This window comes from Fusarium coffeatum, assembly GCF_003316985.1.
Source record: "Fusarium coffeatum strain FIESC_28 chromosome Unknown BRIP53273_contig_77, whole genome shotgun sequence".
Lineage (NCBI taxonomy): Eukaryota > Fungi > Ascomycota > Sordariomycetes > Hypocreales > Nectriaceae > Fusarium > Fusarium coffeatum.
The window spans coordinates 412,029-436,104 of record NW_022157873.1 but is presented as its reverse complement, the minus strand read 5'-3'; the positions used below and the strand labels follow the sequence as shown (position 1 = coordinate 436,104).

General features: G+C 47.7%; 8 protein-coding genes across 8 annotated transcripts; 5 read left to right on the top strand and 3 right to left on the bottom strand.

Annotated features, from left to right (window-relative positions):
* Positions 1–1,000: 1,000 nt before the first annotated feature.
* On the top strand, positions 1,001–2,221 carry FIESC28_03752 (uncharacterized protein; the record flags this gene model as incomplete). Its single annotated transcript, XM_031157901.1, has 1 exon — positions 1,001–2,221. One exon carries the CDS (start codon positions 1,001–1,003, stop codon positions 2,219–2,221), a length of 1,221 nt encoding a protein of 406 aa, XP_031018161.1.
* Positions 2,222–3,329: 1,108 nt separating this feature from the next.
* FIESC28_03751 (uncharacterized protein) lies at positions 3,330–6,815 on the top strand (the record flags this gene model as incomplete). The annotated part of the gene is made up of 4 exons (XM_031157900.1): positions 3,330–3,431; positions 3,480–4,219; positions 4,269–5,313; positions 6,027–6,815. The coding sequence occupies 4 exons, from the start codon at positions 3,330–3,332 to the stop codon at positions 6,813–6,815; spliced, it is 2,676 nt and encodes an 891-aa protein (XP_031018160.1).
* Positions 6,816–6,943: 128 nt separating this feature from the next.
* On the bottom strand, positions 6,944–8,040 carry FIESC28_03750 (uncharacterized protein; the record flags this gene model as incomplete). The annotated part of the gene is made up of 3 exons (XM_031157899.1): positions 6,944–7,027; positions 7,076–7,592; positions 7,643–8,040. 3 exons carry the CDS (start codon positions 8,038–8,040, stop codon positions 6,944–6,946), a joined length of 999 nt encoding a protein of 332 aa, XP_031018159.1.
* Positions 8,041–8,630: 590 nt separating this feature from the next.
* On the bottom strand, positions 8,631–9,687 carry FIESC28_03749 (uncharacterized protein; the record flags this gene model as incomplete). The annotated part of the gene is made up of 2 exons (XM_031157898.1): positions 8,631–9,446; positions 9,505–9,687. 2 exons carry the CDS (start codon positions 9,685–9,687, stop codon positions 8,631–8,633), a joined length of 999 nt encoding a protein of 332 aa, XP_031018158.1.
* A 2,631-nt stretch (positions 9,688–12,318) lies between these two features.
* On the top strand, positions 12,319–13,194 carry FIESC28_03748 (uncharacterized protein; the record flags this gene model as incomplete). Its single annotated transcript, XM_031157897.1, has 2 exons — positions 12,319–12,544; positions 12,593–13,194. The coding sequence occupies 2 exons, from the start codon at positions 12,319–12,321 to the stop codon at positions 13,192–13,194; spliced, it is 828 nt and encodes a 275-aa protein (XP_031018157.1).
* Positions 13,195–15,278: 2,084 nt separating this feature from the next.
* FIESC28_03747 (uncharacterized protein) lies at positions 15,279–17,037 on the top strand (the record flags this gene model as incomplete). Its single annotated transcript, XM_031157896.1, has 5 exons — positions 15,279–15,374; positions 15,457–15,923; positions 16,006–16,045; positions 16,095–16,509; positions 16,565–17,037. 5 exons carry the CDS (start codon positions 15,279–15,281, stop codon positions 17,035–17,037), a joined length of 1,491 nt encoding a protein of 496 aa, XP_031018156.1.
* Positions 17,038–20,418: 3,381 nt separating this feature from the next.
* Positions 20,419–22,642, top strand: FIESC28_03746 (uncharacterized protein; the record flags this gene model as incomplete). The annotated part of the gene is made up of 4 exons (XM_031157895.1): positions 20,419–20,458; positions 20,532–20,911; positions 21,239–21,483; positions 21,580–22,642. 4 exons carry the CDS (start codon positions 20,419–20,421, stop codon positions 22,640–22,642), a joined length of 1,728 nt encoding a protein of 575 aa, XP_031018155.1.
* Positions 22,643–23,365: 723 nt separating this feature from the next.
* On the bottom strand, positions 23,366–23,919 carry FIESC28_03745 (uncharacterized protein; the record flags this gene model as incomplete). The annotated part of the gene is made up of 2 exons (XM_031157894.1): positions 23,366–23,613; positions 23,667–23,919. The coding sequence occupies 2 exons, from the start codon at positions 23,917–23,919 to the stop codon at positions 23,366–23,368; spliced, it is 501 nt and encodes a 166-aa protein (XP_031018154.1).
* Between the last annotated feature and the right edge of the window lie 157 nt (positions 23,920–24,076).

Genomic DNA, 24,076 nt, shown 5'->3' with positions numbered 1-24,076 from the left:
GTCACGGTAGTTAGCGGCAAGACATTAATTTACTAGGTCAGTCATTGTCTCATCGTGAGTTTGGATGAGTGATGGTGATTCTGTGGATTTTCGCCTCTCTAGATCCCTTGTGACCCAACTGAACAGGCAACGAGTGGAGATGTTCTGTCATGCGGAGAGTTTGTTGTCAGAATGAGTCGATAAGAGTGATGAAGAATATCCCGTAATTCAATGAATTTGTTCTCGATTCTCGTTGTGACAGATTCACTAACTAACAAGCGTATTACTTGGTGTTGCCCTTCACCAGATTTTGTGTGTGAATGACATGTTTGACAGCCGTTTGTGATGGAATCTCTTGGAACGCCGACGCCGGCTGAGCCCAAACAAATCTGCCGCAAATTTCACAAAGGAACACCACTGAAGGCATCAAAGGTGTGCTGGGCTTCGATCTTAGTGGACGCCATCATGCAGCTAGTCCAAGAGATTGCATAAGCTCGTCCCACTTGCCGCTTTAAAATTCCATTGATTGGCCACTAGTTATGCACGCAAGTCTTGTGTTTCCGGCTTTTCGGGGCTGACGACCAATAGCACCTCATATCGTCTTCTGCCTCAGGCATCTTGGGCTGCACCCGTGGCCTTTAGGTTGCTGGGGGCCGAGCGCACCCTGAGATATGGGTATGGCTCTTGCCCCCCCAGAACCTGCTGAATTCTGTTTCTCGTCAAGCCCCGACTCCCAAATACACGATCTTCACCAAAAAACCAAAAAAACAACAACCTAAAATCCCCCAGAAGAGCCCTATAAGCCAGTTTTGCTACTGCTTTCTTTCAGTGTCATACCTTCTTGATCACTGAAAAATCTTTTGAGGAATTTGTCGCGATGGCTATGATATAGATTCTGCAGCTCCCACGAGCTTTCGACGCGTTACAACCCGGGCACTCTTACTGGACACTCTCTTCTCTAACACGAATACAATCCTCGAACCACCATAATCCATTCATTACTTCATACCGTGACCTCGACATGGACGACCCAGGCTGGGCTTGGCCTGCCTGGAAATTCGGCATGAAGAGGGATGACCTCTTTACCAACCTTCACGACCAATACAACACCTTTACCTTTAACCTCCAAGACCCCGAAGCCTTCCATCATGACGTTTACGAAATTTCCCGCGATGCCGATACTGTCGACGAGTTTCACCGCTTGATGGCTGAGCGAAAACAACAACGGATCTACGAGTTGCACGAATCTCTTGAATCTCTTGCCGTTGAGATTATCGCCAACCCCAAGTTAATGGACTCGGAGCATTGGCAGTATGCTCTTCAACTTTTCCGCACTAAATCTTTTGATTCGATCGTCCGTTATTTTTCAAGCTACCTACCCGCCAACTATATCGATCGTCATGATCGAGAACGTGATCACGACGCTATTTCTATTGCTTCATCCTCCTTCTCCGAGACCAACAGCGTCAAGACCGATAGCACCACGGCCAGCAGTGTCGATGATGCCAACTTCTTTGACGATGAGCTTGTCATGACCAAGACCCCCTTGTCGGTTCATACCGATATTGATATTAGATCAGGGTCCATCGTGCAGGCGCCTCCCTCGCCGCCCCACTCTGAGATTGCTCACTCAGATGAGTCTTCGGCTTCTTCCCCAGCCAGTCTGGAGTCGCACCGATACGCCTCTAACCCCCCATCTCGTTCCATGTCGTTTTCAGGGTCCGAGTCCGGGCCTTTCCGTCCCGACTTACCTCGATCACTCGTTCACGACGACGATGAGACCTCACAGTCTGACGATAATGATAATGCTATCATTTCGGACGAGGATTGTGTAGAGAGCCAGTCGTCACTGGACACCATGGACGAAGGGGAGCAACCTCACGAGTATGGATGTGAGGACGATCTGGAGGAGGAGGACGAATTTCCTACTGCTCAATTTCCTGAAGATGCTAGCGACGCTTTCGATTTCTGTAACGATACCCCAGAGTCCGATGACACACCAACTCCTCGACAGGAGACTATCGCGTCCTGCTATATTGAGTACAAGTCCATTGCGGCATGGAGAATCCCGTCTCCTCGTCGTTCACCTTCCCCCTCGCCAAAAAGCCACAACACCTACCGCCGAGACGGCTTTGTCCAGAAGGACATACGCCGGAGTCCTGAAGAATCTTTGAGTAAGATTCAGAAACCTATGCACGACAGTCAAAGGAAGCGACCGGTAATTAGGAGAAAGCTGGAATAGCGTTTGGGGAGGCAGGGTGCTTTGTATATACTTGAAGCAAGCGATAGATACCTGTATCTTATGACTTTCTAACTGTTTTTCTAAATCATTTCTTGCCAACTTTTTCACAGGCGACATGATCACTTTGCTATATATATGACCATGATAGAGAGGCTCTGGTGGTCATTTTCAGGTGAAAATGCCCTGCTTTTAGCACACTGACTGAGTACGTTTCCGCGCCTGATGTACCTGCAGCATTTGACGTGACCGTTACATATATCACGGCACGTGGTCATGTGGTTTTGGTGTTGACATGCGACGGCGCAACATCACGAGGTACATACCAGCACTAGGTACAGTATTTCCACGTGGATTAATGACGTATTCCGAACTTTCTTTCGATATGATTCTTGATGATTGTTGATCAAGATGGAAGGGTACCTTGCATGGTGTTCCTGGCGGCGGCTGTCAGGGACGCCACGAAGTTTGCTACGACGACATTGTAAGTTTGTGTTGGGTAGTATTGTACGATAGTGTAAGGTTAAGGCTGTCTGTGAGGCTGTTCAGTAATGAGTTAATGAGAAATGTAAGTTTTAGAGGGCCTGATATCTTTTTTCGTCGTGAATATCTTTGAAGACCAGTCACACGAAGTGGATGAGGATCAACCTTGGACTTGTGTATGATATCTGGTGTATAGATTCACGATAAACATGAGCAATGAAATAGGCTTTACAATACTTTGAGATCCTGTGATCCTTAGTCACCCATTATCGCTTTATTCAGATTTTACTCAAAGCAGATATCAACAGACGTGCAAGGCTTGTGTCGCCTCATTTATTCGGAGTATTGCTATCAGAGTACACAGGCCCCTCAATAAAGGGCAATAAGCGGGCATCATAAGTCTTACGTCCATTTTTCAGGTCTCCATTTGGAAGGCCGGTATTTCACATAGGTTAGTGAAATATTTCATTCCCAGGATTATGAACGATGAGATATTTATGAACGTAAGCACCCGAATGGGTTGACATATTATTTCTTTAATGATGCAGTTCGTGTTGTTCGGCTCTTCACCCCGCATTTGTGACTCGACCTCACCTTACCAACTACAACTACAACTACAACTACAGTCATGCCGTCTAAAAAGATAGCTCCTTACGGGGATTGGGAGTCACCCATCTCAGTAGATTCTATCGTATCTAAGACCAGAAGCCTCTCTGCACCAAGAGCTAATGTACTATTTCTAATTATCTTTGGCAATGGCAGCTACTAACAGACGCAGCTCAAATCGGGAAGAGCTTTCTACACTGAAAGTCGTGAGAACGGAAGCACCACTATCGTCGAGATTCTCAAAGATGGCAGGAGAGAAATTCTTCCTTCTGAATACAGCGCCAAGAATACTGTTTATGAGTATGGAGGCTCGCCTTACGCTGTTCTACCGGATGATCGTATCATCTTTTCCAACAAGGGTGACACCGTTCACATCGTCAATCCTGACACCAAGGAAGTTTCCAAGTTAACTGGCGATCCGAAACTGCGATACTCTAACTTTGAGGCCAATTTGAAGAGTACCTGGGTGCTGGCTACTCAAGAAGATCATGAGCATGATACTCCTGATGGCGTGCGCAATTACATCGTTGCGATCAATACCAAGACTGCAGAGGTGAAGAGGATTCTTGATACAGCTGACTTCTACTACGAACCCTCATTCAGTCCTGACGGTTCTAAACTTGCGTGGCTGGAGTGGAACCATCCCGAGTTGCCCTTTGACGCAGCGAGACTGTATACTGCGACATGGAACGACGAAGGTTCAATCTCAGACATCCGTCTGGTAGCCGGCAAGGACCGTGAAGGCGTAGCGGAGCCCAGATGGGGACCTGATGGATCGCTCTTCTTTGGTAAAGAGATCGGTGAATATCGTCGTTTATTCCGCATTCTTCCTGGCAGCGATGAGCAGCACGAAGTGAAGGTGGATGGCCTTGACAATGCCGAATTTGGCGGATTGCGATGGTTCCAAGGATGGTGAGGGACCCAAACTTTACAACTTGAGGATTATACTGATGGCCGCTAGTCACACCTACGCACCTTTGTCTGATCGACTCCTTGTCGCAGCGCCAGTTATCCTTGGACAAAGTAGAGTCATTGTTATTGACATGGAGTCCAACTCTTGGAAGGACATCGGAGACGCTGAAAGCTTGTCAGAAGTAACACTGGATGCAGTAGCTCGCCTGAGTGACACCTCAGTTCTTATCATTGGAGCAGGCGAGACGTCTGGTAAGGCTTTGTATAGAATCGACGTCGAAGGCAAAAGCCAGATCACTCAATTGCGAGGTTCTACAGACGATGGCTTTCCTACAGACTTCTGCTCGAAGCCTATCTTGAAATCCATCCGCTCAAAGGGACAACCTCAGCGAGAAATCCATGGCTTCCTCTGGCTGCCGCACAATCCTAACTTTCTGGCACCGGAAGGAGATCTTCCTCCTCTCATCATGACCAGCCACGGCGGACCAACATCTTACACTGGCCCTGGTCTGAACCCCCGAACTCAATACTTTACTTCACGAGGCTACGCTGTTCTCGCCTTCAACTACAAAGGCTCTTGTGCCCATGGCCAAGCATATCGCAATGCTCTATGGGGAAATTGGGGACTGGTTGATTCAGATGATGCTGCTGAATTCGCAGATAACTTGACGGAAAGTGGCCAGATCAAAACTGGAGGAGTTGGTATCACTGGTGTCAGTGCAGGAGGATACAACACCCTTCAAAGTCTGACTCGCCATGCAAAGACATTCGCTGGCGGTGTATGTCTCTCCGGCGTAAGCGACATCAAGCGCCTAGACGACTCTACACACAAGCTAGAATCAGATTACACCGACCATCTGGTTCTAGCACCAGGTGTAGACAAGAGTGAGAAGGACAAGATCTGCCGTGAAAGAAGTCCTCTGTTCGAAGCCGAGAAGATCACTGCTCCATTGCTGCTCTTGCACGGTGGTTCAGACAAGATCACGCCGCTGGACCAAGCTGAAGAGATGGCCACTGCGATCAAGAAGGCAGGTGGTAATGTTGAGCTTATAGTCGTTCCTGAAGAAGGTCATGGATTTTCACAGCCGAAGAATGTGAGGCTTTGGCTGGAGGAGGAAGAGAAGTGGTGGAGAAAGACGTTGCTATAACGATGCGGAGGAGACTCGGTAGATACGGACCGGGTTCGGGATTGAGAGATAACGTTTCCGGGGTGTAAGAGCTACTAAAGGTTCAAAGGTCTCGAGGGTTAGTATTTTAATCAATTCAGTTTAGTCAATCGTAGCTCACCTTGAATCTTATTCTGACTTATTCCCTGGGCTGTTGTTGATGATTCATCAAGTTGGCGTCTGACTACCGAGCGAGGAAACAAGAACCAAGCTCCAAATCCGACACAAAAACAACTAATTGAAACTAAACATAATAAATCGAACACAATGGCTTCATGTAATAAGACCGGCACTCACTCCAAACACTCACCACAAGTTATAGTCGTCGGCGCCAGCCTCAGCGGTCTTCAAGCTGCCCATGACCTCCAACAAGCAGGCATTTCATGCATTGTACTTGAAGCTCGCAATAGAGTCGGAGGCAGCTTCAACAATGGTCTTAGATCTGCACAGTATCCAAGGGTCTGGGTTGACCCTGCTCAACATCCGCGTACATGGAATCTAGTGAACAATCTGGGGCTTGAGATGGTCCCGGAAACGCCCGGCAAAAGTATAATGCATGGCTTTAAGGACCATGATGACGACAATGATTCTGCAAGTCTTATTTCCAGGGATGCTGATATTTGATCTAATGGGTCCTCCAGGTGGATGAAGCCGACCATCAATCCAGCGTAACTGCTTGTATGCGGATCAAAAGACCGCAAGGGCTACGAGAAGCTCTTGCACGGCGTCTGAGTCCTGGTTCTGTCCTATTTTCGAAGAATGTTTATCATGTTGATCAGACGTCTGGTTTCAAGCGTGTCTTGACTACAACTGATGGGGATACATTTGAGTGCTCAAGAGTCATCATGGCTGTCCCATCCCCTAATGAACATATCGACTTTAGCCCTGTCCTTGGAGAACCTGGGCAGTGGAGTCAGGATCATGAGTCCCCAGACTTCTGCGTCAAAACAGTATTGACATACGACCAGCCCTGGTGGAGGACGAAAGGACTTAGTGGATATTCCCAGAGCATGCAAGGCCCAATCTGGCAAACACACGATACTTCGAACGATGAAGACGGAGTGTATGCCCTTACATGTATCGTTGCAGGCGAGTCAGGCCGTGAACTGTGGAAGAAGAACCAGCTTGAGCGGAGAGAAGCGATATTGGCACATCTGAGAGATGTATTTTCCATGTTTACAGCGATCCCGGATCCCATTTTAAGAATTGAGCCAAAGGATACACCGAAAACTAGGTGGGCTTCAGACATCGCGGGACTTTTGTATGCTGGTGGCCAGGAGGCGAACGGTAGGGTTCACTTTGCAGGTTTCGAGGCGGATGATTTGTTGAAATCTCATTTGGAAGTGGCTTTATCATCTGGAAGTAGAGCTGCAGGCGATGTCTTGACTGCTATGGTCCCCAAGGAAGAGTTGATACTTGCTAAGCTTTGAATAATGCCCCTTGAATGGTTTATATAAACGTTGGTATAGATAAAACAACGAGAGAATGAGTGACTACGGAAGATGTGCATATGCTCCGGCTTTATTGGTGTTAGTTCCTGAGCTATTGAACCCTCCCCTTAGTCAAGTCCAGATCTAAGCTCTCCATTAGACTTCCAAACTTCATACTCAAAATCAGGCTGAAACTCCGTATACAATGTTACCTATTCACAAGTCAGCAAACTTTACTCACTTTCAACAAAATAACTCACCGGATCAGCATTATATCGATAAGTATACTCAGCCGCCTCATCACCAATAACATTCCTCTCCAACTTCGCACTCTCAACCAAAAGCTGAATCTCACACGTCCTCTCCATAAGCGAAAACAAATACGCAGCCTCATCAACAGTTCCACCAGCCGTCAACAGTCCATGGTTTTGTAGAATTACCGATCGGTTTTTGGGACCTAGAGCTTTAGCTATACGAGCGCCCTCATCATCTTCAAACACGACGCCTCCAAAGTCAGAGTATACGCTGTGGTCTTTGTAGAAGATACAAGCATCTTGGCTAATCATGTCGAGAGGCTTGCCGAATGTTGACCATGCTTTGCCGAATTTGGAGTGTGCGTGGCACGCAGCGTCGACGTCAGGTCTGGCCTTATGGACAGCTGCGTGAATTGTGAAACCGGCTGCGTTGACAGCGACACGGTTACCGCCGATTACCTGGCCGTCTTCGTTGATGTGGACCATGTCACTTGCTTTAAGCATACCAAAGTGAACTCCCATTCTACCATATATCAGTATACTAACCCAGCTCAGGACGAGACGTGTACTAACGGGTTGATCCAGAATGTGTCACGATCAACAGGATCTCTCACACTGATATGTCCCGCCGCACCTTCAGTAAATCCCATGCGGGCAAACACTCGAAAGGCTCCCGCCATGTGCTCAAGTTGCCATTGGCGCTTCTTGTACGGATCCTCGATCTTGGGAATACCGCAGTAGGGGATTCCGCCTGTTGCTACTGCTGCGAAGTTCTGGTTCTCTGCTTCGGCACTTGTTGCGAAGGAGGCTGACTGAATAGATGTCTTGAAACTTGGGAGAGATTTTGTGGTCAGTTGTGTCGAGGCGGTGACGAGGCGAGATTTGCTCGGAGAAGTGCTGAATGAGTGAGAGACTTGTTTCGAAACGAGTCGTCGAAGCGCTCTATTTCGCAAAGGTGTTGATAAGAGCATGATTGGATATGTATAAATGACAGTCTTGGATATAAGAAGAGAAGGAATATTGTCGTTCAATCAGTTACACAGAAACAAGTCTATCTTCATTTATATGAGCCGGTGTCCGAAAGCCGGGACGGAGACTGATAGAGCACCCAGAATGGTAACTGGACCGGCCCGGTCTTCAAGATCGGCAAACTATAAGGGTATTTCCCCGCGGGGAGATAAGACCAAGCTAGTCTTGGCTACTTCGTGATTCTTTTAGTAAAACGCTTGCAAACTTCATTGGTGTAAATCTCGGAAGCAGACAGGCAATGTAATGAAACACCTAACAGTCTCTAGTTAGATACGATGTGGTAACGAATGTCTCAGGTTATAGGACAAGATCTCTGATACGATCGGAGGTAGTTAATGTCCTTAATTGGGAGATGGGTTTGCGGGGTGCATCGAGCTAATACTGTTGATCAGCAGTCGAACATCGCGTTGCATATCACTTTAATGAATACAGTGGCCATGAACTTCGAATACAAAGCAGAATATGATATTCTTATACACTCCGTGTCCCGTATTACCTAGTATAAACAAGTTATCGCTATATCCAGTGTTATCTAATCAGTGTATTGTCCTCCGTCAGCACTTTTAGGCTTGGAGCGCTCAATACGTCCAAGGTTCTGTCCGTCAGTCCAGCCCTTTGGCCTCCTGCTCAACTTCCACCTAACTACCATGCATAGCGCACCAAAAGTCTTGATTCCAAAGGCCACCCAGAGCAGAATCTCCGAGGCCAGCCGTCTCCTTCCGTGCATGTTGATGCCATCTGGCAATCGCTCTTCAAAGTACGCCAGGTATCGAACAAACATTACCGAGTTAAGGCATGTGTGTCCGGCAGCGATTCCGAAAAAGAGGGCCGAGACAGCCCAGTAATATAGGCGAACCTTGTCCCAGACATAATCGTCGAACTGCTCGATCTCCTCCTTGCTACCCTTGGGAAGAGGGCACCATCGCTTACCGATAAAGCAGCGACACTTTATCCAATGAGGTCTGTTGGGAATAATCCACTCACGGAAGATATCCGCAGTTCCCAGGTAAAGAGCCCAGACAATGGTAAACCAGACATACCAGCTACGGATGGGGAGTCCGCCGCTAGCCATAAAGCTTCGCCAGGCCTCGAAGAAGATATTCCCGCATGGGTCTTCATATGGGCCGGGTCGTGGGCAGTTAACTGAGTCTTCAGGTAGTCGAAGAATTGAAGCGATCTCATGGAGATCGTTGACGATAGTGGAGTGATATCGTAGTCCAGACGAGGTGATTCCAGCTTTGGGGAGACCTCTGGGGGCTGTGGGATGTTCCCATCCGAAAGAACTGGCATACCAGTTTAACTTGACCAAGAAGCGCGAGGTGTCATTGTTAGGGATAATACCCTCAAACTGATGATTTGTTAGCTATTGGAAGAGAGGTATAAAGTTATAAGAAAGAGAAACATACCGACACCAAAGCCAATGGCTTCCATAAAAGATGATCAGGATCGCCACGGATGATTGTGGTTCCAGCGATAAAGACGATAAAGACCAGTATGATTGATATGACACTGCCAATCACAGCCAAAATGAGTAAAGCATCAGAGATGCCCTTCCTCGTGACCTTGGAGATATATCTGTTGAGATTCATGGTTGATGAGTGAGTGAAAATATGAATGTGAGAGCTATTGAGAGCTCCAGCTCAAAGTCAAACCAAGGCAGTGGAGGTTTCTGTTATGCTGACAGGCGATGACGTTACGGCGCTAAGATTCAATGGAGGTTTATGCTTTAGTCAGAACACGGAATATGAGAGAGATGGGATGAGTTGAGAAAAATAGAGGCACAATCAGATTTTGAAGCTGATGATTTTCTGGCCCCCTATTCAAATTAATCGTGTATTGGGTAAATCGGAGTCAGCCTCGCTCTTCTCATCACGATATTACTAGGCAGAACGATAAACAACGCGAGGAGGGGAGGGGGGGCAAGCGAAAAGACCGAACTGGGCCTAGCGGTTACGATTCAGGCGGGAGGCTTCAGGGGGTTCTTCAGCGCACGTGAGACCCTGAATCAACTGAACTGAACTGAGAAAAATGGTTCTATTAATCGCTAACCGCAGCCATCCCAATAATACTAACTGCAAGAGATAGTACTATTAAGAATATCCTCTCGTTTAAGACTAATTATAGACCCAAAACCAATCTCGCGGAATAGACGGAAAAGCCAAGCTTCTATTACTTCTATTTTTCTATTCCGGATCTTTATTAAACCCCGAAGCGAGTGTAGCCGCGGTCGAGACCCCCTTGGAGGATATTCAATAACTCCATTTCCCAATTTCCATTCTCGAATCGAATGTTCAATAATAACTGCCTTCTGCCCCTGACCATCTCTGAGGCCTCCGTCTTGCTCTTCACTCTTATCAATCAGTAAACAAAAGAAGAATCAACAAACGGCCTCTCGCATGGTAGGCGGATACTTAGGATGTCTCTGACCCCCGGGGATGTTTGCTTCTTTCTTCGGGAATTTCTACTGCAGAATCGCCCGTCATTGGCTGTTTCTTACAAGACCTTCACGAATCAGACACAAAACATCCAGGAGTGAAACGTCAAACCCAGACTCATGATATTAATTGCAGTTGCTCAGGATTGCTGTGCCGCTTACATAGAAACACGCGTATACGCCAAGACGGAAGCAACGGACCATCCATCGTACCGACCACAATAGCCTGAATCACAAGTCTTGGGTGAAGTCGCATAGAGCTTAACCAGCTCATTTGTTCCAGTATGAGTTCAACATCAGGGAAGCGATGCCTTCTTGATGATTTAGTAAGAGAATACATCTTCAAACCATCGCCAGCAAGAAGCCCTATCTACTGGGTAACAGAGAAATTGTCCTCGAGGCTTTAGGGGCCTAGATGCTAGTTTAAGCTAGCATAAAGTGACGGGACCTAGATATTTCGTTCTTCATCCTCTCGGCAGTCGCGGAACCTAACCTTTCTGGCCTTCCTTAGACCGTCTCATAATGAGATTGCTTTCGTATAAGAATGACAGTACATCAAGATAGGTCTAGGATTCCGGTGAGGAATAGCGATAGCTCTCGTGTTATTCCCTCTCAACGAGATGAGCGCTTCCAACATCAGCTCATCTGAGCATCCTCATTTTGAGAGGAAATTGTTCTGGTATCTCCGACTATTACTATAACATCTGCTTGAATGAAGACAGAGGTTTCACCCTTGACTTTCGTTTCATCATATGGGTGATCCTTACTCAAGTTCAACTGCAAGTAGTCTATGAGAACCCCTGTCTGTGGTCTCTCTTTCTAATCGTTTCACGCTGTTATAGAGGATCTCAACATTGATCTTGTGAAAGATTCGCCTGCTGGCACTGCCCAGGTTGATCAAAAGCAAGCTAGCTTATTATAAAAGTGTGGGTTTGCGATGCGCTTCCAAGAATGTGAGGACGGATTCGTGGTATAGAATGAGAATCGACTAATCGGCTCCAGTCGTGGAGGAGAGTTAAGCTACTACAGGGCGTAAATACTCCCAGAACGGCCTTTGAGACGATCATGTTGTTTTATAAAAGAGAAGCACTTCTTTACGATAAAGCGAACCTTGAATACTGGCGCTGATTGTGCAGTATTTCCTTGTGTAACTGAGTAGGATATTGTCAACATTTTTCTACCTGTGTAAGCTATAGTCACCATGGATTCCTATAGACAGGTGTTTCACCCTTATAACCTGAAGTTACCCTGATTCCTTTCTATTCTGGCTCATAACGTTATTGCTTAGAGGAAGGGAAAATTTAGCTCCTGTCAGTTAACCGCCTGTTTTTTTTACCCTTGTATGTTTGCAGCTATTCCTTCATTTATCTTTTCTCATGAATGATACCTGTAAATATATGTATGACGATGTCTGTCTGAGATGTCGCACCTACATGGATCATCGTCATAGCAATATATCTCATTTGAACAAAACAACTTCATCCAAATCATAAGAAGATAGATATCGCGTGAGGACCCCTCTTGAAAATCTCCTATCAAAGATAAAAGATTTTCGTTTCGACAATTAAGCCGAATGCAGTGACTGATTTTTTGCAATCATCTCGGCGGTTTTCTTGGTCCTTAGCGCAAGTGGGTATACACGTCGCTGGGCTCGGCTGGCGTCATAAGGGTCTTTAGCACCAAAGCTTTCTTTGAACCTCACGTCTTCTCCTCTCCATCCATCAATCTTCTTCATAGCCTCCAATTGCGACGTAGAGACCTTCCTGCCCCACATAGAGTGATCGAAATGGTTCTGACAACAGGCACCGGTGCTGAAAGCACTGTCGCAAGAGATGAGGAAACACCGTTGCTGGGCAATGTGCCTGTAAAGAGAAGCTCTTGGATGCGTCAAATGCGAAAGGATGTAACCATTTCGTGGTCAGACGCTGTGTTGCTTACCTGTTATGCCGTTACTGGACTCCTTGATAGTTCCTCTATCCAAGTCTGGGGAACCTTTGTTTCTATGCAGACTGGTCAGTAAACGTCTTAGCAACCTCTCAAAACATGCTAATAAGCAACAGGAAACACCGTCTATGTCGGTCTCGGCCTCGCAAGCTTCATGACATCGACTCCCGGTCCTCGTCTGTACAAATCTGCACTCTCTATCGCATCCTTCTGTATCGGATCTTCACTCTTCGCCGCCTTCCACCGTCTCTTCTCACCGAGACGTCGTTGGGTTCTCTGTGCCTCATTCACCCTTCAAGCCCTTCTCACTAGCGCAGCCGCACTCATCGTCACGTTCAGTCCACCTGGTCGAAACACAGATGAACTTGCGTGGAATGTCTTGGTGCCCATAATACTCATGGCTTTCCAGAGCTGTGGACAGGGTGTTGCGAGTCGAGCTCTGAAGCAGAACGCCCTTACCAGTCTTGTCCTGACAAGTGTGTACTGTGACTTGTTCTCGGACAGAGACCTATTTGCATTGGATAACGTCAAGAGGAACCAACGTTTAGCTGCGCCTTTGCTGCTTCTTTCCGGTGTTTTTGTAGGTGGTCTGTTTGCGCAGAGCTCGGCCGGCATTACGGGAGCCTTGTGGATTGCTGCTGGTTTAAAGATGTGCATGGTCCTCGCGTGGTTCGTCTGGCCGTCAGAGGAGGAGGATGGTGAGACAGAAGAGGATTAGGTCGGGTGTACGGGATTAACGCAAATTTTATTAGTTTGTTTCCTGCTTTCACGTCATTGTGCAGTGGTCAAGTGACTCGAAGTTGAATTGACTGATACCACGGTGACAGACACGTTGATCATGTCGATATCAGGAATCTCGTTCGGAGTTTATTGAACTTTTGCCGACATGATGTATCATCGCATGGATAGACTACAGTACAGTACATACATATTCCTGCAGTCTAGTATAGTATAGCTGAGATGTCAATTACTTGATTGATCAGCTGAACACTCGACATGGTCGGACCCGAAGTCGGACATCCAGTTTGGAAGGTTCGTGATGGTTTAATTGAAGATAGAGGACGTGCCATGGGGGTGGGTAACACTAATGCAACAGGGAAGACTCAATTCGTGACCTTGTTTCTCTTCGGGATTCCTAACTAGGACACTGCAAGTTTTCAACTGGTTGACAGACTTGACACTGATTTGTAAATGGGCAAATGATCTTCATCCAGCAGTTCCGGCACCGGACCCCCCACTCCGGGAGTCCGGAGCCGAAGAATCTGCCTTTTCAAGATTTTGTCTCGGAGGTTGAAGTTGTATAACGAGCAGAAAGGACCGTAAAGCGAGAGCAGAGAATTCATAAGGAGATTAGCAAGATGAAAAACCCTTGAGAAAAAACCGTTTAATATAAGGTAATCGGGCCATTACGGTTGAAACCGTTCACGCATTGGGCACCTCTTTTTCATATTCCCTGTCTTATGCCCCCGCTTGGTTTGGTTTGGAATGGCGTTTTTGTGTCACAGTTTACTGTAGGATTGGTGAAGCGGAGCTTCCGCTTGTGATGAATGAGATTTTTCTTTCTTTTAGACTCTTTCAAGTCTAATTAGCCCTGCGAATGAACATTCGAATTGGTTCAAAATTTTACCTTGTTGGGCCGTCTTGCGTGTGCTCGGATATACGAGTGAAGATCATGGATCATGGATCATGCATGGGGGTCAATGACAAGAAGATCGTGTAAATGATTTTTGAGAGTGCCGCGGGAAGAGTTGCTTGCATCACAACCACAGTTACATTGAGTTGACAATAGGTAGTGAGTTGGTGTAACTGGTTCTGAAACGAGAGAGACAACATACCGTGGATATTAAACGAGAGTCGTATTGCTGCTGACTGAGAATGATGAGTTGTCAAACCGGGAAATGTCCAGCTTACTTTGAGTGACTGATACGATATGAGTGAGTACAGCACTGCATTGAGCTTGAGCGGTGATAACGGTCAACGGGAATACAAGATTTGATAACAACTTGAGGAAAAGAGTCAAGTGAGACCCTATGGAAGGCGCCACTGCGAGTCATTTGAAGCAATGCCGAACTGGATGGAACCAAGGGAACCAAGCCAAGCGGTGATCTGATCGGCAGTGGAGTCGTCTTTGCCGAGCGAGGGAAGTGGAAGAGGCAATGCGAGGCGAGAGACATCAAGACAAAAGAAAGAAGCTTGTTCTTGTTGCAGTAAAAAAGGCCGGTGACTCCCCCCGCATTTTTACCTTACCTTCGTTTCCAAGACTCTGGATGTCTTGTGCCTGTGCTTGTGTTTGTCCTTGCCTGATCTTCATTCGACATTCATATCGTGGAGCCCCCCCGGGTCCCCAAAAAGAGGCAAGAGCCAAACGCCCAGAAAAATAAACTCATCCGCTGGCACCCTCTTTAAACAGACGGGACCTTCTATACCCATACATACCCACCCTCTCCTTCCCTCTTTCCCGCTCTTGCAAGACCTGACTCTCTCTTTCTTGGTCTGGTCTTTCAGGGTCTGAATCTGGATCTCTTACTTATATACATTGGATAACCCACTCTTCTTCATTCTTGGCGTTTGTTTCTCATCTTACAATTCTCCGGTTTTACTTCTTTTAATTTCGTATCTTATCGCTTATCATCCCGACAAGGAAGCATACTAGCTAGCTGTACTGCACGGTATCACAAGACAGAAACGACCGACCATCTTTTTGCCCCCTCCTGCCGATCTCGACTACAACATTCTGCCATCAACAGGACCGAAACCACCACCCTTTTCATCGCGGCCCTCGGCTGCTAAACAAACGGCCGGATGCAGGACTCTGAGATGGGGAAGGTTCACATCCCGGTGCCTTTCCCTCCTCCGGCCGCTGTTGACGATGTCGATTCAACCTTCGGAAAGGACGAAGTATATACCCACCTCTCCCTATGCCTTGCGCTACATGCGCGCAAACGAGATAGAGTCTTGTGTCTAACAATCTTTCTTTCAGGGTGTCCCTGTTCATTATGACGAAGTCGTGAGCCAGCTCGAAAAGGACCTTCTATGGAAACAAGACATGCGCATTATCCCGTTATCCGCCGCGATTTACTTCCTCTCCTTTCTCGACCGAACGAATATCGGAAACGCCATGATTCTCAATTCTTCGACCAACGACGACATGCAGCGCGAGACCAATATGAGTGATCACCAGTTCGTCATTTCCCTCATGGTCTTCCTTGTCTCATACGCCGTTTTCGAAGTCCCAAGCAATATGCTCCTCAAGAAGCTACGACCTAGCCGATGGCTCGCCTTTCTCATGTTTTGCTGGGGTGCAATGACGATATTGACGGCTGCGACGAACAGTTTCGGTAGCGTTACGGCTGTGCGCTTCTTGCTGGGTGTTTTTGAGGCTGGATTGTTCCCTGGACTGGTGTTTTACTTGACTTTCTGGTACAAGCATGACGAGCGTAGTGTTCGGTGAGTCTTGCCATGCGCGGTGCTTGCTAGTCTCTGGGCTGGCGCATTATGCATAGTTTGCATGCTAACTGTGAAATCATAGTGTTGCTTTCATTCTTGCTTCTGCAACTCTTGCCGGCGCAGTAAGTTTGACTGTTTTGTTTATTTGATGTATTACTGACCGCAATCTAGTTCGGCGGCGCTATTGCATACGGCATCGGACATATGAACGGTGTTTCTGGCCTTTCAGGCTGGCGCTGGCTCTTTATCATCGAAGGCATCCCGTCTTGTCTCGCAGCGGTTCTGGTCCTCTTCTTCTTGCCCGATTATCCGGAACGGGCAAAGTGGTTGTCAGAGGCTGAGAAAGACATGGCGATTCATCGGTTGTACTATGAGGGCTCTAAGGAATCACACCCGACTATGAATTGGGCTGAAGCCAAGGAAACTTTGATGGACTGGAGGTTGTATGCGCATTACGCTATTTACTTCGCATCTGGACCTGCGTTTGCGAGTTTGAGCTTGTTTGCACCTTCAATCACTGTTGGTTTGGGATATTTCGATTTGAAAGCGCAGCTAATGACTGTCCCCCCGTGGGCCATCGCTTACAGTAAGTCATTCACGAACAGCATTGGAATTGTCAGGGTTCTAACTTTGTACTACAGTATGTCAAGTGTTGGTGGCTTGGTCGGCGGATCGCTTCAACGCCCGAGGCGTTCATACGGCGATGTCTGCAACTGTTGGCGCCGTTGGTTTCATTGTGTCAGCCGCCCTTCCCGCTGATTCGTATACAGCCCGGTACGGAGGCCTGATCATGGCAACCGCCGGCTCGTTTGCGTGTATGCCACCTATGCTTGGATGGCTTAGTTCCAACGTGTTCACAACGGCCTCGACGGGTCTTGCCATTGCTCTCAACGTCAGTATCGGTGGTGGACTTGGACAGATCCCCGGTGTCTGGATTTACCAAACATCAGAGCGACAAGGAGGTTTTACAACAGGGCACTGGGTCAATGCGGCTCTTCTACTGTTTGTAGCTGTGGTGTCTTTGGGCCTGAGGCTTTTCTACGGTTGGAAGAACCGGCAGTTGAGAGAATATGCCGAGGCACATGGAGTGCCTTATCGTTGTTACAAACTGTAAGGTGCGAACGTTTGCGTGTTTTATTTATTGCGATGATTTTTCGATGAGTATGAATTCATGGAAACTAGCGCTATATAACTCAGTGCTTCACAAAGCTATATTTCAGACATACATGCTGCGCGGATATCATCACTGCTAATTAAAGTCGTATGAATCATGTCTTTGAACAAAGTGAAAAATGATGTCTCAGAAACCCGTTATTCCGGTTCGGTGGTAACAAGAAGATTCGCGGACCCGGACTGCAGTTCAAACTCGCTCGCTTGCAAGTGCCGAGATCTGAGCTGCAGATAACTGGCGAGCTGCCAGGAATAGTGCCCAACCAACAAGCATAATTCAAGGTTTACTGTAGCAGTCAACTAAAAACCCCGGTAAATCTAATCCAGACACTGTGTGAGGTTAATGGATGATATCAATGAGGTTACTAGCCGCGTCATGACATGATCTGAGGACGGGGGAATCAGGCTTCTTTTAAATGGGAGAATCTACAACCGCATCACGGCGCTTATCAGAGATAGAGACACACTTTCGGGTACGCCATCGGTGTAAGAGTGCTGCGATTTACTATCGGTCGACTTATGGTCTAGACCCTCGCACAGAGCTCCTCGCTTCCAGCATGGGCTGTGTTGAGGATGGAGAACTGACCAAGGCCGGACGAAAACCCACGACTGGCATTGTCCAAGGTACAGTTTCAAATCGTCAAGAGGCCTTTTTTGCTTTTAAATACGGAGCACATGTTCCCGTATACAACATGTGAGCAATTGCAACCTGGGTATCTAGCCCAATGAACGCGGCGTATTATCAACCTTGGCTTTGTCTTGCATGCAGGCAGGGTTTGAAAGAAAGATCCAGACCGGGCTCAGCATGCACCAAGTAATTGTAGTTTCTCTATGTTATCCCGAGCCGTTTCTTATTGAGTAAGCCAAAGGTCCAGCTGGTCTCAGAAAGCCGGTTTTGGACCATGCTGCATCTGTCCTCTTATTTGAGGGAAATAAACTGATGGGATAATAATAGCAAATTGGGGTTGGACAGTAATCAGGTGCAGCATCGTCATGATCAGCATTCAGGGGTTCAACATTTTCCATTCTTGTCAACAAATGAAGCAAACAGAAAAGATTTGTCTGTTAAGATATTGGGTGATACAGGTGGCCATCCATGACTCGCTGGGGAACGGATCTGCTTTGAATAGAGTAATACGACGGATATGAGAGGTAAAAAGTGATGTTACCTTGAAAGTGGTCGTAGTGGAGGTTTGAAAGTTATCAATCGATCAAAGCTCCAGAAATAAAGAGGCTCAAAAATATGAGGCGGCACCTTATCATGAGAAACTCTTTCTGAGGTCCATTTCCCGTATGGAGTGGAAAAAGATTCCGGGCCGGGGGACCTTGGGAGTAGCAGGCTCATGGGCTGTACTGTAATTGAGATTGAGGCTGCTGGTGATTTCATCCTCTAGCAACCAACCCACTGGAACAGCCGCCACCGACAGCCAAGACATCACAGGGCTTATGAGCCACTATAATTGGGTGGATTCATCTGCCAGATATCCACTATGAGAGAGTGTGATGTCGTCACCGGCGTCATAGGTCGGAGATCTCGCCAAAAGCACCATTTATGTGCAATCGCAATAACATCAACAATGCAAGGGTTCTGTCATGTTCGGGTTGTTTGCATTCTTAGTTACCGTGGTGAAGACGTTGAAAAAGAAACGACGGATGTAGGTATGAGGTATTAGCTTCTGGACTATGTGCAAATGAAAAGATAAAACGATGATGCCACTAGGGATCAAGCACGCGCATGCATGCATGGCACCGCACCCTAGCAGTAGCAGCAGCCATGGCATGTGGGAATAGGAATACATAGAGGTGATGCCATCATTATCATCATCATCATCGCTGCGTCCTCGTGGGTGTGACACCGTCGAAGACGGCCTGGACCCCTTCCTGCGTTGTGTCATGTTCCCGCTAGAGTGCTAAGGAGGGACGGATACTGGCAGTCTGGAACTGTAGTGCTTTGTAGTACAGTACTTACTGTGACTGCGGCTGTTGTGACGATATCGCGGGGCGTTTTGGTACTGATTGTCAGTTCCAGTGACTTCATCGTGTCTGTCAATCATCATCTCTGACAGTTTTGGGATTCGGGATGGCTGACTCTTAATAAGTGATTCTCTGTTTGAGGGGAGAGAGGCTCTGCTCTTTTAATAATGATTTTCTATCCAGTTCCATTGCATCGTAAATTTAGACATCCACCTAGAACAGCTTGCTTTGCTTTGTCAACGTCACGATAAAGTCTCACCATTGGATATACCCCGCTATCACCACTATTTACCTCGTCCTCTCTAGCTTTAGCATCTATCGTCATTCACCGGGACTGACTCGATTGTTACTGTTTCGGTCGGATATCCCCAGGAACCACAAACATCAAGCATTCAGGGCATCCATCATTAATCATACTCCCCGCGGAGATCAATTCGGTTCAGCTCTGTCTTTCATCCCAGTGACCTCACTACGTCGAGGTCGCAGATTCCCATTCGTGGCCGGGTATCTGTCTTTTACAGTAAGGTACAGTATTCAGGCCTGTCAGGCAGTAAAAGCCAGGGCCCTGTGCTTCCAGGTTTCCCGCTGGGAACGCCCCCATCTCCACCCCGATTCGCCTGGCGTTGGTCTAGAATCCTGCTAAAATCTGGGCTGCCACTCAAAGTGGGTTGCCCACCTTTTCCCTTCCGTCACCTCTCAAATCTCGGTCCTCCCCCCGTCAAAAAGAACCGGGCTCTGCTTGTCACCACCAGCACCAGCGCAAGGCAGTTTTTATCCCAATTTCCCTTTTCCTGTTTCTTCCCTCTACAAACGGAAACGACTTCTCTTTTCTTTCTTCCCTTCCCATTCTCTCCCCCATTCGTGTCACCTTTTGAATCATAAACAAAAGCAAGACCGAATCCCACCCATCTCTTCTCTTCTCTTTATCACGACCCTGTACGACGCCATCACAAACAAGAAACGCCGCCATACACAGCACAGAATCGCTCCCGTCCGCTAGAGTAGAGCTGCTAAACCCCGCATCGTCCACAGTACAGTCCAGTCCACCAGCCCTGTTCTGTCAAGACATTCAGTTTCGTCTTCCATTTATAATAATATTGCCCGCGCTTTGCGATACGCCACACCAATAAAGCGCACGTTTACGATCACGACTCGCTACGATTTGAAGACGGAATAGCTCTAGACTAGCTCTCCGAGATCCGTTTTTGGCTCTATCGCCCATTAAAACCAGCATACCACGCCTCTAAAGACGTCTGATCCACCAATCCTTGCCACCAAAGTTGGCTCAAGAATTCTTTACATCTTCTTTTTAAAGGCGAATTGTCGCGCCTAAGCGACACTCTTCACAGCCATGTCTACCATTCAGCAACTTAAGAACTTCATTCGGCACGGTATGTTTTATGAGACGCTATTTTCAGCCTTCTTGGCGTGGTTTGTAATCAGGCACTAATATCTACTGCTCAGGCAAGCAAGCTCGTAATGCCCCCGAAGAGGCTCCACGAAAGACCGAACAGCAGGCGCCTGCAGTCCAGCACAAGAATGCTTCAGACCCTAACACTTACTCAAGCTCACGACAACCCGCCAACAACGAATATGGTGATGACGAGTACTCACGCAGTAAGAGCAAGAAGCGCATTGACGATGAGAGGCTCGCCAAGCTGATTGCCGAGGAGAATGCCTCTAAGAGCAAATTCCCTCGCTACCCTGGCCTCGAGCGTTGGGAGCTTGTCGACAAGATGGGTGATGGTGCTTTCAGCAATGTTTACCGCGCCCGCGACACAACAGGTGAACAAGGCGAAGTTGCTATCAAGGTTGTACGCAAGTACGAGATGAACAGCATGCAGGTAAGCATACCCGGGCTTTCCGTATCTGGCGGCCTTTCTCCTTGTGTTTGATGATTTTCATGCGTTTTGTTGTTATAATTATTCTTTTCCTCTTGTGATCCCCATTTACCAACACGGGGTTGTCCCCTTATAGGGAAACAAACATTTACATCCAGACTTCAAGAAAGTCCCGAAGGCAGCAGAGGTGCGAGAAGCTTTTTTTTTCTATTTCTTTTTTACAAGGCCTGTTGCTATCCCGTCTAGAGTCAGTTTGTGCTGTCTTGTCGATGGAGATGGCCAGCCTTTAGACTCGCGGATATGCCTGGCAGAATACTAACTTATGATCAGCGATCAAATATCCTCAAGGAGGTCCAAATTATGCGTCAACTTGACCACCCCAACATTATCAAGCTCGTCGAATTCTCCGAATCCCGACAATACTACTACATTGTTCTCGAACTTGCGCCTGGTGGCGAGCTTTTCCACCAGATCGTTCGTTTGACATACTTCAGCGAGGAGCTGTCCCGACACGTAATTGTTCAAGTGGCCCAGGCTCTAGAATATCTCCACGAGGAGAAGGGTGTTGTTCATCGGTACGTCGATGCTGCTTGATGTCAGAGGTGGTGATGCCCCTCCTGACGTCATTCGCCCCTGCACGGCCTTGGAAATATAGCTAACATCCCTACCAGTGACATCAAGCCTGAGAACATTCTGTTCGAGCCCATTCCTATGGTGCCCTCAAAGCACCCTAAGCCCAAGCAGCCCGGCGATGAGGACAAGGTCGACGAGGGTGAATTCATTCCCGGCCAGGGTGCCGGTGGTATTGGCCGTATTAAGATCGCCGACTTTGGCCTATCCAAGATTGTCTGGGACAACCAGACTATGACGCCTTGTGGAACTGTTGGTTACACAGCACCTGAGATCGTCAAGGATGAGCGCTACTCAAAGTCGGTCGATATGTGGGCTCTGGGTTGTGTGCTGTACACTCTCCTTTGCGGTTTCCCTCCATTCTACGATGAGAGCATTGAGGTGCTTACTGAGAAGGTTGCCAAGGGCCAGTTTACTTTCTTGTCTCCCTGGTGGGACGAGATCTCCAAGTCTGCCCAAGATCTTATTAGCCATCTGTTGACCGTGGATCCCGAGAAGCGATTCACAATCACCGAGTTCTTGGCCCACCCCTGGATTGCTGGAAACGGACCTACTCCTCGGGATGAGATCAAGAAGTCGGATGGTATGCTGAAGGCCTTTGATGCTACCAAGTTTGAGGAGGCCGGCCGACGATACGACTTCCGATCTCCAGGTGCTGTTAACTTGCGTGAGGTCTTCGATGTCGGCTACGCCGTGCATCGTCAGGAGGAAGAGGGCAAGCGAAGGGCGCAGATCGGACCCAAGGGCACACCCGCACGATTCCTTGGTGGCCTCAACGAAGAGGAAGAGGATGAGGATGTCATGCAGATCGACGGCCAAGAGAACGATGGTGCGAAGCCTAACGCGGCGACCCAAGCTCTTGAGCAGAGCATGCGAAAGACCAACATCCGAGACCAAGAGCAACAGCAGCAGCAACAACAGTCTAGGGGCCGTGAGCGAGAGCGAGCTGAGAAGGGCTACGGTCAGCACTCAGCAACCGTCGCTGCGGCTGCTCGACAGCAGGTTCGTGATCGCAACCGCCAGCGTGGAGCATTCGAGCTCAACTTGGACAACGCAACCTTGTTGGGCAAGCGAGGCAAGAAGGTTCCTGTCATGGGAGTATAGAAAGCTCATGAAGCGAACTCACCTAATGCTTCAGCGACGACTTCGAGGAGCTTGAGCCTCGATAGTGCAGCGTCACCTAAGCCAACGACTTTTCGACCGCATTCTACGGACCAACCATCTGCGTCTGAAGATCATGACTGAAAGATGACGGCTCTGGGTTACGACTGTTACACATTTAACATATTGGAAACATGCTTAGTGATGCAAGAACAAGTGTCGCTAAACACACGCAGCACATGTTGACAGGGGAGGAAAGAATATTGGAGTGCATTCAGGCGCACGGAGTACCGGGTCATTGACGAAACCCTGATTCATTTGGGAACTCAAGACTATTTCGCAACGTTTTATGACATGTAATATCTGTCAGGAGTCAGGGGCTTATGCATGAAATAATCAGAGCTCTTGTCTTTTGGTATTTATTTATATCTCTTGTTTGTTGGTGTCGGCGGAGAGGTTCTGGCGTCGAACAGCAATTATCTTTCCGTTGGGCAACATCATCCATAGGCTGGGAGTTTTTGGAATCTCTTTTACCTTGATTGAAATGAAATGGTTTTAAGACTAGATGCACTTGTACAACTGATATTTGAAGCATGTTATTTCGTTGATCAATACACTGAACCATCTCTACTTAAGTTTCCTTGAGGCAAATCCTTTAAAGCGTGACTGACAAAAGAGCATATTGAAAAACACTGAACTGAATTATCCCACTCATCCTCCACGTCCTTAGCGATGTGAACCAGCATTCTTCTTCATCTGGCTACCCGCTGGAACATTACCACCTCGTTGCGACCGCCCTGGATCAGCCATGTGTTTTCCGGCGGTGCATCCCTTTGAACCACCCAGCTCGTTACAGCAATCCCAGATGAAGCCATCAGGACACTCCTCACGCATGTCGTCGGTATCTATCTCGCCGTGACAATTCTCATCATGATCAGCCCAGAAGTCGCCCTCATCATCTACCTCAAGTTCGCCTATCCTCACATCAGCATATAGTCAATTTTATGTCTTCAGATAGTCAGCTTACCTGGGTGATAACGACAAGGCTCCTCAGTATTAACCTCGTTCGTGAACGCCTCGTCACATTGCACGCAGACAAACAAATCGTTATAAGCCTTGCGCTTAAGTCCCGTGGTAGGATTGTCAGCCGCTTTGAGCGCGCGGTAGTGGTTCAGTGCGCGTTTGAGAACAGTTGGGTCATCGCAGAGGGCGAGGAGGATGGCGCGTAGCTGATGCTCAGGCGCTAGGTGCACCATTTCCTTGTCTAGTGTGAGCGACATTTTTGATGATGTGTAGATGCAATATCTTGTTTCTGAAGCCTTTAATTCCTAGTCAAAAACCTAAATAGAAGGAAAGCGTTTAGGAGACGAGTTTTGGGTTTCTCTAAGACTTGGGCTTTTAGTGCCCTACAGGGATATTTATACTGACGAAATTACT